At 50.0% G+C, this 13,137-nt stretch overlaps 1 protein-coding gene across 4 annotated transcripts in view; it reads left to right on the forward strand.

Annotated features, from left to right (window-relative positions):
* Positions 1-4,022: 4,022 nt before the first annotated feature.
* DOCK11 (dedicator of cytokinesis 11) overlaps positions 4,023-13,137 on the forward strand; it is a 67,964-nt gene continuing 58,849 nt past the window's right edge. For all 4 annotated transcript variants that reach the window (XM_072334668.1, XM_072334669.1, XM_072334670.1 and 1 more), the window contains exon 1: positions 4,023-4,192. In XM_072334668.1, the coding sequence (XP_072190769.1) occupies positions 4,091-4,192 (102 nt within the window). In that variant the 5' untranslated portion in view covers positions 4,023-4,090. The remainder of the gene's footprint in view (positions 4,193-13,137) is intronic.

The following is a 13,137-nucleotide window of genomic DNA, read 5'->3' on the forward strand; positions in this document are numbered from 1 at the left end:
TTTGTCTTAATTCTGTTGGCTGCTTTATGAGATCATTGGTCTTGCATGCTTGTTTTTCTTTTTAGTTCCGTTTTGTCCCATCCTGTCACTTTTTAACAGCTATGTCATGGGAAATGGAGTACTGGGACCTGCTATGGAGCAGAATGAAAGCTGTTGACATCCATGTAATCCAGAATCCACTTATAGTTGACAATTTCCAGGAGACAGAAGTAAGGATACGTATGAATTAAGGCAAGCGCTTCCCAGGAATCCACTGCGTGAGCTGTCTGTAATATCAAAAACGATACAAATGCTTCCCTTTAAGACCTAATTTCTACTGTAGCTGGCTCCTGTCACTGTTTATTCTGGCAGCAAGCAGCTATGACTGGAAACAGAGTTGTTTCTCTGCTACCTGAGTCTCTGAGACACTTTGTCTCATCAAGCTGGTGCATGTGCAGAGAACAGAAACAACAGTATCTAGAGCTGCTCTGAGAAAGAAGGCAGCTGACTGCATCGGATTCTGTTGTGACAGGATGTGGAGGAATGGCCCCAAACTAAAACAGGCAAGATTTAGAATTGGCTACAAGGGAAAAGTTGGTTATGCTGAGTGTAGTTAAGCTCTGGAACAGGTTGCCCAGAGGTGGTGGTGGTGGGTTTCCTGTTGCTGGATGCAGGGCTGGATGGGGGCTCTGAGCAATCAGATTGAGGTCTATGTCCTGTTCATTGCAGGGGAGTTGGGATGGATGGCCCTTAAAGGTCCCTTCCAACTCAAATTAATTTGTATTTTGGCAATGTGCATCTTCTACATGTATCTTTTCCCTCTAATTATAGGTAATTATAGATTTATTTATTTTTTTATATCTGCATATAGGCACATTGGTTTTGATTTGTTCTGTGAATATAGGAACAAACTGCATGGCTGTTGGCAGCTGTTGACTGGTTCTTAGTACATGGTGCTGGAGCTGTGCTTCAGGGTTCTTTATGCTAATGGCTACAGCTGCTAACTGCTTTCCTAGTATTTTCCTAATAGTAGTGGCTTGCTACTGGGATTCTAAGGCAGCTTTTCAGTTCTCATGATTAGAAAGTGGCCCTTTTGCTATGTGCGCTTCAATGACAATTCAGGCTTCTGTGTGGAAATGAGATCAGAATATAATGCTATATATGTGGAGCACATAAAACTCATGAATTTTGCCTTCCTTCCCCTCCTCTGCTTGGGGGTACAGAAATCCTGAAGCAATGTGTGGTATTTGTGTTCCTCTTGTCCTTGAGGAGCTGTGGCCGTGCAATCCTGGCTAAGTCAGCAGAGGGCAGCCCTTTAACAGCAAGGAGCTCTTAGCCCAAAGGTAGCATCGATGTGCTGCGACACGGCTGGAATATGCTCCCAGAAATAGTTCAGTGAGGAAAGTGAAGATGTAATGGTACTTATAACTGTTCTTCCCAGCAAAAAGTCATGCCTGGGTCTGGGTCTCTGAATCATGCTGGCTCAGTGCAGGAATGCAGGCCTCTATCCAGTGAAGTGAAGCAACGGGATTAATCACCTACTTACAGTTAATCACTTAGTTAAGTGTTTTTCTGGGATAGGCCCATTGGAAGATGATAAATAGGCACACTAATAACCAGCGAAGGCAGCACAAAAGAGGATTATTAGCACAAAACAGGATTATTTTCTAATGATATTACCTGTCTTTTTTTTTCTACCTTGGTTGGCTTGTGAGAAATGAAGCCCTAAGCCTGCCTCTAATCCTACAGCTTGTTTGAGGGGTTCTCAGTGATGACCTAGGAGCCTTATATGTAGGGTTTCAGATTTTCTGTGGGGGTCAGCTGCAAACTGGTGAACTAGGCAAAAAAAAAGTTGGTTGCTTTAGCTCGTCTTCCATGCTGTGGTGCTACCAATAAGTGGGTAAGGTTTTGCTGTTGGTCTTAATGCAGTGTATTTGCAGAGCTTGTTTTCCTGTAGCCTGTGTTGTCCTGAAGTCAGCCTGAGCTTGCAGCAGGCTGTTCCTTCAGAGCAATGTGTTCACTGTGGTTCCTTTGCTCCCAGGAAGTGCAAATACCTGGGAAAAGGCCCGTGGTTTCTGTCCTTTCCTGGCAACAGAGCAACCCTGGTGGTGCCCTGAGCAGTCCCACAGCACGTCCAGAATCTTGCTGTGTTCTCACGTGTCGCTGCAATGCTTTTATACTATCCCTGACCTTTTTCCCCCCCCTGTGGTAAAGCAGACTACAGCTGCAAGCCTTGCAACCTTGGGCTTCCTCTTGTAGTAATGCTGTGGCTGCTGTTATCTGCCTTAGTGCTTGTTGTGCTTGAGACTTTTATTCTGATGTTCAGCCTTCCTGTGATAGAGCTTTCTGCATGTTGTTCTCATGTCATGTGTCCTCACTGCTTCTATTTTCCTTTTGTTTCCATGCTTAGCTGCACAAAACAGCCTCAGTTTGCTGGCTCTTCCTTGGCTCAGCTGAGTGGGATGGTGACTGGGCACAGCCCCTTGCAGGCACTGCATCAAGCTCGTAACCTCACTGGGAACTTCTTGCTTCTGACTGCATAAACAAGGGGTGGGTACCCAAGGGACCATTTTATTTCCTGTCAAATGACCCATCGTGGTGCTGTTCTCAGAGCTTTCCCTAATCTAACAAACCAAAGGCAGGAAGTAGTACTACAGTGAGTGCTGGTTCCCCATCACTGGTGTTGCACTGGTTCTTGCTCTCCCACAGGGCTCAGGCTGAGTTCTCTCCTGCAGGCAGGGGGTGAGCAGGACAGCCCTGCTGTGGGGCCAGCAGCCACATAGAAACTGGTGCGATCTCTGCAAGAGTGCCTTTGGCAGTAGGGATAAGGAAGTGAACCTCAGTGCTCCGCAGCTGGAATCGCTTGTCACAAAGCTTTCTGCTTCCTTATAACTAGTTTAGACAGATTCTGAAAAGCCTTAAGGAGAGACGTTTGTGCAAATGCTAATGCTCCAGCTATTAAACTTCCTCCTTTTCTGTCCCTCATCGAGATATTTCATAATCAAGTATAAACTGTTAGATTTGTTTTGCCTCTGCTGTGAAAGATCAGAGCGGTGTTTAATATGAAATGGTGTCTGCTGCCCCTTCCATGAACCGCTAAAAAGCAGAACAATAACTGGCTCGTATGCTTTTGGAGTCCTAAATAACAGATTCTGTGGTGTGGATCATAATAGCTGTATTCATTGGCTCTCATAATCTAAACAGTTTCTCTATATGTTGTGTGACTTTACAGCGTGCTGACAATTCCAGCATGGTGCTTGTAAATAGGATTCAATCAGCCATAGCATACAACGTGCAAATTCTATAGGCACATAGAGGGGCCTGGGTTGAAAAGGACCACAATGAGCATCCAGTTCCAACCCCCTGCTATGTGCAGGGTCGCCAACCAGCAGACCAGGCTGCCCAGAGCCACATCCAGCCTGGCCTTGAATACCTGCAGGGATGGAGCATCCACAGCCTCCTTGGGCAACCTGTTCCAGTGTGTCACCACCCTCTGGGTGACGGTAGGGCAGCTCTATCCAGTACAATATCTGCATGTAGTACCATTGCACTATAAAGCAATTTAAAAGTGAGGCATTAAGGTATGGGGAATACATGAAGTGAAACAAAATCAAAGGTTCTCTGCAGTCAAGTCGCCATCCTCGGGACTGTGCACAAAGCTGCGGGGACCAGGAGCAGGCAGTGACTCCTTCCCCACCCTGACTTCTGGCCGAGCAGCTAGGCAGGGAGCTGGGATCGTACGTGCTGTGATCAAGACGCTTTCCTACAACAGGCCCCGTAGACTGGAGATGCTCAGTGGTAAGATCTCGCCCTGTTGGATGCTTAGCTTTACAGGAAGGCAACAGGGGCGCACTTCGGTAAGGGCTGCGTGCGGAGCATCAGCCCTAACGGCACGGAAACGCCCGTAAGCCCGGCTCTTTGCGGCCGGGGAGCGCCCAGCACCTGCTAAAGGGACAAAGCGGGGCCGGGCCGGGGCGGGGGCTGAGCTCGATCCCTCCTTTTCCCCGCCCGCCGCTCAGCGGCTCCGCCCGGCCCGGCCCCGCCCGGCGCTGGGAGGCAGCAGCCCGCGGCGCGGCCCCGCTCGGCTCGGCTCGGCTCGGACCATGTCGCCATGTCGGAAGTGAGGAAGTTCACCAAGCGGCTCAGCAAGCCGGGCACGGCCGCCGAGCTCCGGCAGAGCGTCTCGGAGGCGGTGAGAAGCTCCTTCGTGCTGGTGAGTGGCAAGGCGGGGTAACCCGGTTCGGTGCGGCGCGGCGGTACCTTGGGCAGCTCCCAGCCCGGGGGAGCGGCGGCGGAAGAGGCAGAGATGGGCAGGGGATGCTCAGAGCGGGGAAGGAGGAAAGGGATGGAGGGGGTGGGGAGCGCTGAGCGAGGGATGGAGGGCGCTGGGCTGGGGAGAAGGGCCGGGCAGGGCGCGGCTGAGCCGGGCAGGAGATGGGGGAGGGCGGGGCAGGAGCACGATGCCCTCTTCGGGTGCTCCTTCCCATGGGTTGTGCTGTATTCAGCCCCGCTTGCCGCCTGCCATCGCTGTGCCCACCTGAATATGCTACGGAGGTGTGAGGATCGCAGGAACCGATGCTTCTGTCACCTTGGGTTACTTAGGTGGTACTTGTTTGGTGGGAGCACGAATCAATGATTGGGGGTCAATGAGCAAACAGATACTGGAGCTCATGCTGGTAGGATGCAGGCATGGTGAAGCTGATAAACAAACAGGGTGGGAGTGAAGGGTACAGCCTGGCAGGAGCCACGGGCATTGCTGTGAGCATCCTAGGAACTGTGCCTCAGCATCTGGGATGAAAGCCACGTGCTTTATCGGATGCGTTTCATCCCTCCATGCGGGATGCTGCAGCAGGTTGTCTTTGTTGTGTGCACAGCTGTGCACATGTTGGCTGCGGTACCCCGGGGGGATGCTGGGGGCACTTCAAAGCTTCCCTGAGCTCTGTTGGATGTGTTTCACTGTTGCTCATTGAGTTACTCTAGCGTGCAATCACACTTGACCTTGACTTTGATGGAAGGTTAGGAAACAGGACGCGCAGAAAGTGCAGTGCAAGTTGAGCGAATGAATCCTGTTCATTCTCAAGTAGTGCATTAAGTGGTGTGTGAGACAAATAGATGGAGGGTTTTGAAAAGTTCTTAATGAAATAGAATTTTCGTGTAAATTTACTCATTCCTAAGGCCAAAGTCATGGTGACAATCCAGCCTGGTTTCCTTGTGCCAATGCTGTTGTTTCCTACATCCTTACAAGCTCCCATGGGGTCTGCTTTCACTCTTTTGTCAACAGTACATACAGATAAATGCTTCGTAATAACTGATGGAGCCTCTTGTTTAGAACCTCAAGAGCTTTGGTGTCCTACAGGCAAATGGTGGCACAATGCCTGCGCCGTGTGCCCTCTGTCTGGAGGGATGGGTGGGATTGCAGATGAAAATAAATGAAACCCTGACAGCAGCCTACGGGAGCTGGCAGGGTTCAGCAGCCACTCTCTTTCCGAGCCTCTCCAGGGTTTCATTGCCTGCACCACCTCTGCCAGCTCTCTCTCATTCTCTCTTTGAGAACGGCAAATCCCCAGAGCTGCTGCTCTGCTTGCTGTGTTTGCAGCCAAGCACCAGAGGAGGATAGGGCAGGTGGCTCTGATTCCTGCTCTTGGCAGAGTTTCCTGCTTTTGACAGTTCAGCAGCAAAGGGATAAATCCCAGCACTTCTGCATCCCTAGGAAGAGCCATAGGGTGCTGCAGCCTACGGGGAGTGGGAAAGGAGGTGTGAGCTTAATGGACTGTCTTGGTTAGCACTTCAGAAGCCCTCAGTGATGATGGCTGAGGAGCGTGCTCCTCAAGTTGCTCCAGGGAAAAGGTGGTTCCTCTCCCTCCACCCTTTGTAAGAAAGGGATGGGATTGGTGTCCATGATCTGGCTGTAGCTGAGTCCATAGGAAACTACTAGGGGGAGTATGGATGGGAGCAAAGTGTGGGACACGGATCTGTGTGCACCAGGGCACTCATCTTCCTCCCAAGAGAGAGTGGGTGCCACGAAGCTCCATCACTGTGTGGTGGAGTTCAGCACTTTGAGCACCCAGAGCACTCCCTCAGGAGGAGGAGCTGTCTGGAATAAGAAGCCATTTGCAGTCTGTGGATGAAATACTGCTAAATGAAAACGTCCCTGTGAGGAAAACCTTTAACGTCATGGAAAAGGTCAGTCTGCATGGAGCTGTAATTTGTGCGTTAGAGGAGATGCATCTCCAGGCAGGAACACTGCCATGCTGCAAGGCAGAGAGGCAGCTCCCAAAGCACGGTCCTGCAGGTGCAGTGCAGCTCGTGTTGTGCTCTTTATGTTCCTGGTTCCCCAGTTATACTGGTAGAGCAGAAAGAGAATGTTTATTCTTCTCTTTGGTGTGCAAACCTGGAGTCAAGTCAGTCAGGGCTTGGATGGTAACTTCACTCCTTTGTGTCTGTGAAAGAGATGGGATGAAAAGAGGAATGGAGATCTGTCCCGTGCTTCACTCCAGCCTTCCCCAGGTGCCCTGGGGTACCTGTGTCCCTCCTTTGCACCAGCTACTGGGGTGCAGTCAGTGCTGCTCTTGTTACAAGTGGGGCTGTACTCCTGATCTGTAGCATCCAGCTGTGGCAGGGAGCCCAGAGACACCTCAGTGCCTGTGAATGAAGAAGGATGAAGTGCAGCTTTCACTTGGTGCCCCTCTGTTCCACTTCCCATGCTGCTATTCCCAATGGTGTTCCTGGCTGGCACTCTGGCAGTGTTTGCAGATGAACTGGAACAGGTTGCCCATCCCTGCAGGCATTCAAGGCCAGGCTGGATGTGGCTCTGGGCAGCCTGGGCTGGTGGTTGGCAACCCTGCACATAGCAGGGGTTTGGAACTGGATGAGCATTTGTGGGCCTTTTAACCCAGGCCATTCTATGTTTCTATGGCATGCTGTGTAGAGGAGCTGAAGCTTTTTGGCCTCAGCAGGAATCCTTTGAAAGCACACACAGCCCTACAGAGCAGCACCACAAGAACCCTGATTTTTTTCTGCCCACTCTTCTTTGCGAAGCTGTGGGGCAGATTGTATCAGCTTCAGCTTTGACTGGTCCTTGATGCATGTTACAGGTTATAAATCAACGGATGGAAGTTTGGCGGAATAACCAACAAACAAAGTCGTTGTTTCAGTAGAGAAATTTAGCATTAAATTGGTGGGTGAGATAAATGGCATACAAAGCAATGAAGGAAAGTTTTAAGATTTGGTTAGAGAGAGGAACAGGCCTAAGTGTGGTAATTTAAACCATTCTTAGCCATGAGATTACATCCAGTTTGAACCTTGGGGCAATCAGTAGTAAAATACTGCGTTCAAACTACAAATTCATAGCTACAGTGTTGAATTCCAGGAGAAGGATCCAGGTTGGAGCTTAAGGAGATCAGCCAGAGGACCTTTGGCAGTGAATGGACACTCGTGTTCTTGGCTCAGGTCTTCAACGAAACCTCCTTCCTCCCCTTCTCTCCACACTTGGGATATTACTGACTATTATGGGAGGAGGGTGAGGAGCCCACAGGGAGCTGCCAACCAATGTTGGATTTGTGCAGCCACAGCAGTGCCATGGGATGGAGCTCAGCCTATGCCCTGTGCATGTGGATGTGTGCTCTGTGGTCTGGTGGAGGAATGCCTGCACCTCTCCTTTGTGTTATTTTAGCTTCCCTCATTATTGGGGTGGCACAGAGTTGAGCAGAATGCACATAAATGAGCGCCGTAATCTTGTGGTGCTGCAGCATAGCAAAGGCTCTGCCTTCAGCCTGGGAAGCCAGACCAGCTGCCTGGGGTGACTTGTTTCTTTGGGTGAATCATAGAAACATTAAGGTTGGAAAAGACCACTAAGATCTCCAAGTCCAACCCCAACCCACCCCCACCACGCTCATCACCACGTCCCTCAGTGACCCCACCACTCCCTGGGCAGCTGCAGCACTGCAGCACTGCTCTTTTGGAGAAGAAATTCTACCTAAGATCCAACCTGAGAACATGGAGCTGGGCCTCCCCTCCTCGCCACGCAGTCAGCAGTGGCTGAGGACCAGTGGGAAGGGGTTGTGTTGTGAGCTTTCTGAAGGTGTCATTCTCTGAGTTGTGACAGAGAGATAAAATGCGTGGGAGAGATAAGACCAGAGGGGAAAACATCTGACAAAACACAGCTGGTCCGTTTTCCCACCGTGCTGCCAAAACAATTCATCTGGTGGCAATTTTTGGTCTCTCACAAGCTCTCCGCTTTTCTGTAGATCATTTCTACTCAGGTTAAATGAAGATACCTTCACAGCTTCACCAAAGGGCACGGAATGGGAGCACCATATCTGAGCAGCAGGCTTTCCCCTTGCCGAGTGCTGGCCAGCTCAGTAGCTCTGCTTGGTGATGTGCGTGCCGTGCAGTGAGATGTGGCTGCAGGATTGAGCCCCATGCACCCGGGCACGCTCCCAGCTGCAGTCATGTGTCTGCCAGCACATCGGCTCCCAGCGACTGCAGCGTGGGAGATCATCTGCATGCAAACTGAGCTGATTCTTGCCATCCAGATGTGAGAGCACCTTCTCTCCTGTGTTACACGCTGCTGCTGGCAGCTTTGGCATGAGGCTGTGGGCTGCATGCCAGGAGGAGATGGGTTCTGTTTGATCCGGGCTGGGCTGGGCTTGTATGTACCACTCGGTTTCAGGCAGACACCAAGCAGGAGATAAAAAGCTTCCAAAGAATGATGTTGGGGAGATTTTGACTGGAAGCAAAAAGGTGCTTTGTTCTCTCTGTGTTTTTCTAACAGCTTAATCTATATTATATGCGACTGAATTTATATTCCTGCAGAGGAGATCAGCTTTCTGCATAGAATCCTCCTTTAATGAGCTAAGTTTGCTTTGATCAGTGCCAAGGCTGTTTACGTGCAGTGCTTGTAGTGATCTCAGTGCTCAAGAGAGACACGGAATATATGCATGTTCCCCTTTGGGTGCAGTCGATATGCTGTGTTTGCATAACTTCAGTAGCAAAAGAGACGTATTGGAGACATGGGAGGAAATTCTGCCCTTGCTTCAGTGGGAGTTTTGCCTCTGGAGTGCCACCACCACATGCTCGGGTGACTTCTGTGGAAGTGCTCACAGTGAGGTTGTTACTCAGAGAAGACACTTAAACGCCTTCTTAAAACTAATCACTTGACTTCCTGAGTTGGTGCTCTTGCTGTCAAGGACTGCATTTAGCTCAGTGCTAAATGGCCCCGGGTTGTGCGTGCAGTGCAAGTGGTCAGGGCTGCTCCTGCCTGAGCGCACAGCAGTTGTGCTCTGGGTGAAGAGCATCGCTTTGCAGCAGGCAGCAAGGCCTGCACATCTTGCAGCCACACAGAATTGCTTCCTACACATCTCCAGAGCATCTCCCACTGACACCCAGTCTGGGAGAGAGAACAGTGCCTCCTTATGCTGTGAAATGGGGGCTGTAGAATGAGCCGTGCTCAGTGCAGCCACTTCCTGAGGTTCACGTGGACAGTAAGTCTTATCCTTCCCAAAGCATCCTTGAAGTAGGTTTCCTTGAGCTCATTATAGGAAGGCTCTGAGGATGTGAGCTCTGTGCACGCACCTCTTGCCACATCTTGTGAGCTCTGTGGCTGTGCTTTTTGTGCTCCTTGGGCAAAGCTGAGAGTGGTTGGTTGTGTTCTGGAGGCAGTGCCATGGAGATGCAAGTATCCCTGCACTGACAGCACTGACCTGCTGCCGGCCGAGCCCAGAGCAGATGGTTGTCAGCAGTGCTGGAAGCCGACTGCCAGCAATGCGGATGGAGATTTGGTGTGCTCAAGAATCCAATGAGGGGATGGCTGTGGGGATTTGTTTCAGCCCTTTCCTGGTGATATTTGCAGTGTGCCCCTCTCCCCCCCAAGGACAAGGAGTGTTTGAAGTTGGGCTGCTGGAGTGCGTATTATAGCATCCTTTTATATAGGCGACTTGGTGGCTCTTACGTGATTCCATTTAGCTCTTTGCACACCGATTTATCATCTCTAATGATGTAAAATTAACAAAGCATCTGACATTTCTATGGCCTGAGAATGCAAATCACAATCGCACACAGCAGCTGAAAAGCAACCGGTCTTAGGGCTGTGGTTTTAGGTTTCCCTGCTTAATTGGCCTCCTCACTGCTGTTCTGGCCAAGGAAGAGAAGGATGGGTTTGTGTGCCTTTGTGGGCACTGCTGTCATCTTAGAAATACTGGAGTATGATTCTCTGACACCATCTTCCTCCATCTCTTTCATTCCCTTAAAAACTGCAAATCAAAGCTCTGCCTTGCTGGCTGTTCCCTTCAGTGCAGCCCTGTCTCATCTTTACAGCATTTCTCTGCCTCCCGCTGCTTCTCTAATGGGGTCAGGTCTGCTTGTTCCTAACCCCTTTCTCACCCCTCTCTCCTTTCTTGCTGAAATGCAATTTCTTTCTCTCTCCTATTAATAACTCCTGTCACGGGGCTGTCCTTGGGGAGTGGCTGTGTGGAAGGAGACCACTGCTTGGGTCCAGAGTATCCTTGATCCTTTCTTCTGCCCTGACTCCATACTGAGTGACATCCCCACTGCAGCAGCCTGGCGTCTCTATGCCCTGAGTAGGGACATGGCAAAGGTGCAGCTAGAAGGATGGCTTCTGTCCTGGATAGAATTAGGACTTGGTCATGTTGTGGTGCTATAGCTTTTTAGAGTTGTATTTTGGTGGTGGTTGGGAGCCTGGGATGTAGGTTGGAGCTGTGCTGTGCTAGGAGAGCACAGATGGAGGGCAAGATCACATCTTGCATGCTGAGTGCTTGGGGTGGATAACGATGGCTCAAAGTATAGCAAAAGCTGTGGCTCACCCTTTTCTCAGGTGTTTGGTGAAAGTGGTGAATCCGTGAGTGGTGCATTTTTTTAATGCAGTTCAACCCCATGCATCTGCAGAGCCACTGAGTCGGGAGAGGTGAAAGGAGCCTTCATCTCCTGGAGAAAGGCAGAGGAGGAGGGAGGGCTAAATGCAGCACCAAGTTGGGTTTCAGGAAGGCAAATCCCTCTTCTCCAGGTCACCTCTTCATGCAGTGGTTTGGAAAGTCTTCATTTTGGGGAAGCTTGGACGTATCTCCACCAAGAGCAGCATTTCAACTGGGCTGAAGCACCGCAGTGCCTGCCCAGCAGCTATAGAGCAGACAGCCACACAGAGCTTACCGGGGAGAAAGCCATTTAACTTTGCAGCTACAGCAGGCAGAGCTGAGGTGGGAGCTACACAGATAACTTCCTGAGCTGTTTCAATCACCACTGACGTCTCTGGGGCTTGACTTCACTGTTGTGGCTGTTCACCTTATTGCTAAGGCAACCCAAAACCCGTCTGTGACTTCCTGCTCTGATTCCCCTGCAGTAGTGCTGCAGGGACTGGGGTGAGCCCCCAGCCACAGTTTGCCTGCAGGAGTGGCTGCAGGGCTGGCTTGGCCCAGAGTATGTGGTTTCTTGAGTGAAAAACAAGGAGTTTTGGGAGCAGGCAGGAAAGGGAGGGGTTCTGCTTATGTGCAATTAATCGTTTTAAGATGTTCTGAAGTTGGATCTTCTGGAGCTGGATGCTAAATATAAAACTCGTACTACATAAATAAATGATGAAATAGCAGTGACATCCGAAAATCACTTTGGGGTGCTCCAGTTAAGAGCTTATATAAATAACGAGTGTTATTGTTGTTGTAATTACTAGTTCCCCCTTTTTAGCATGCCTGTGCTTACAGAATGCTTTGAGAATTCACATCTGGCAGAAACTCAGCTGTCCCATGGAAACCAGCAGCTTATTGCCAGTTTCTATTAGTGCTATTATTTTCAGAGGAGAAAATCAGAGCAGCACTGCCTTTCCATCTCTCTCACTCTCTGCAGCAGATGGTCCGCTGGATGCTGATGCAGGGATGCAGTGAGCTCTGTTCTATGGGCAGCAGGGCTGGGTTTGAGCCAGGATGTACCCATGCATGCAAAGAGAAGTGGGATTTTGGGTGTATCTGGGTACTGGGGATGCTGTGGTGTGCCCCAATTACAACCAGCCTCTGGTGTTGCATTTCCTATTTGACTGGGGTGCTGTTTTCAGAGGTGACGTGCACAGGTTGGCTGCAAACCCACCACTGTTAAACAGCTGCTTCCTTTAGTTCAAGTGATTGTGCAAGTTTCTCTGCTTTCAGGAAAAAAGAAACAAACAGCATCTCTGGCCCTTGTGGTTACAGGTCTGAGCTTAAATATGTGATCTCCTAATGACTGTCAAGTGTGGAGTCCACTTCTAAATAAGTGGAAGGAAGATGAAGGTTATCCTGACTTTCTATCATCTCTAGACCAGTCTGAAGGTGCTTTAGACCCTGACTCACTTTTACTTGCCAGGACTGAGCAGTAATAATGGGTAAATGTTTATGTGTCTCTCCTGACATCAACTTGTTAACCATTTTGTCAAGCTTTCTCCAAGCATTTATCTGAAACTGATGCTCTCAAAGACAATGCTGATAGCAAATGTTTCCTTTTTAGTTAAAGAATTGAGCATAACATTGAAAAAGGGGACATCCAAGTCCCAGTCAATGCATGGTTCTGATCTGGGTTCATCAGCTTGGATTCAGTCACAAATGAGTGCAAACTGGCAACATGCAGCAGTCCAGAACCCAGCCTGTGCTGGCCCCAGTGCACACAGCAAGAGGGACCAGAGGTAGTGGGGAGAGGAAAGGTTGCAGTGATTTGATCTGCTGTTTTTTGGGTTTTTTTTAGAGTTGTGTTTTTGTTGTTTGTTTGTTTTGTTTGAGTAATCCATCATGAAAGTCTTTCACTTGGATGCCAAGATCTGCCTCAGAGTGCTCAGCTGAGGCCTCTGCCCTGTGCTTGCTGAGGGAGCGCTGGGGATTGGGGAAGGAAGAGTTTGCTGTACCTGCCTAGACCACAGCTGGGGTATGGCTGTTTGCAGGGTATGAGATGAGCAGCATCAGGTTACCCTGCAGAAGGCATCTCCTAGCATCGCACCAGAGAGCCCACACTGAAAGAGGGAGGACCTGTTTGCTGCTGGGACAGGAGCAAACAGATGAGACGAACCCTTTCCTTCCTCCCTGCTCAGTGCCTCCTGGGCCCTGCTTCTGTCCAACCCCTGTCTCCAGACTCAACTCAGCCTTCCCAAGAGCTTCTCCACAACAGCCATCCCCTCTGCCTGTAACCCCCTCA

Source organism: Excalfactoria chinensis, chromosome 4 (genome assembly GCF_039878825.1).
Source record: "Excalfactoria chinensis isolate bCotChi1 chromosome 4, bCotChi1.hap2, whole genome shotgun sequence".
Taxonomy (NCBI): domain Eukaryota; kingdom Metazoa; phylum Chordata; class Aves; order Galliformes; family Phasianidae; genus Excalfactoria; species Excalfactoria chinensis.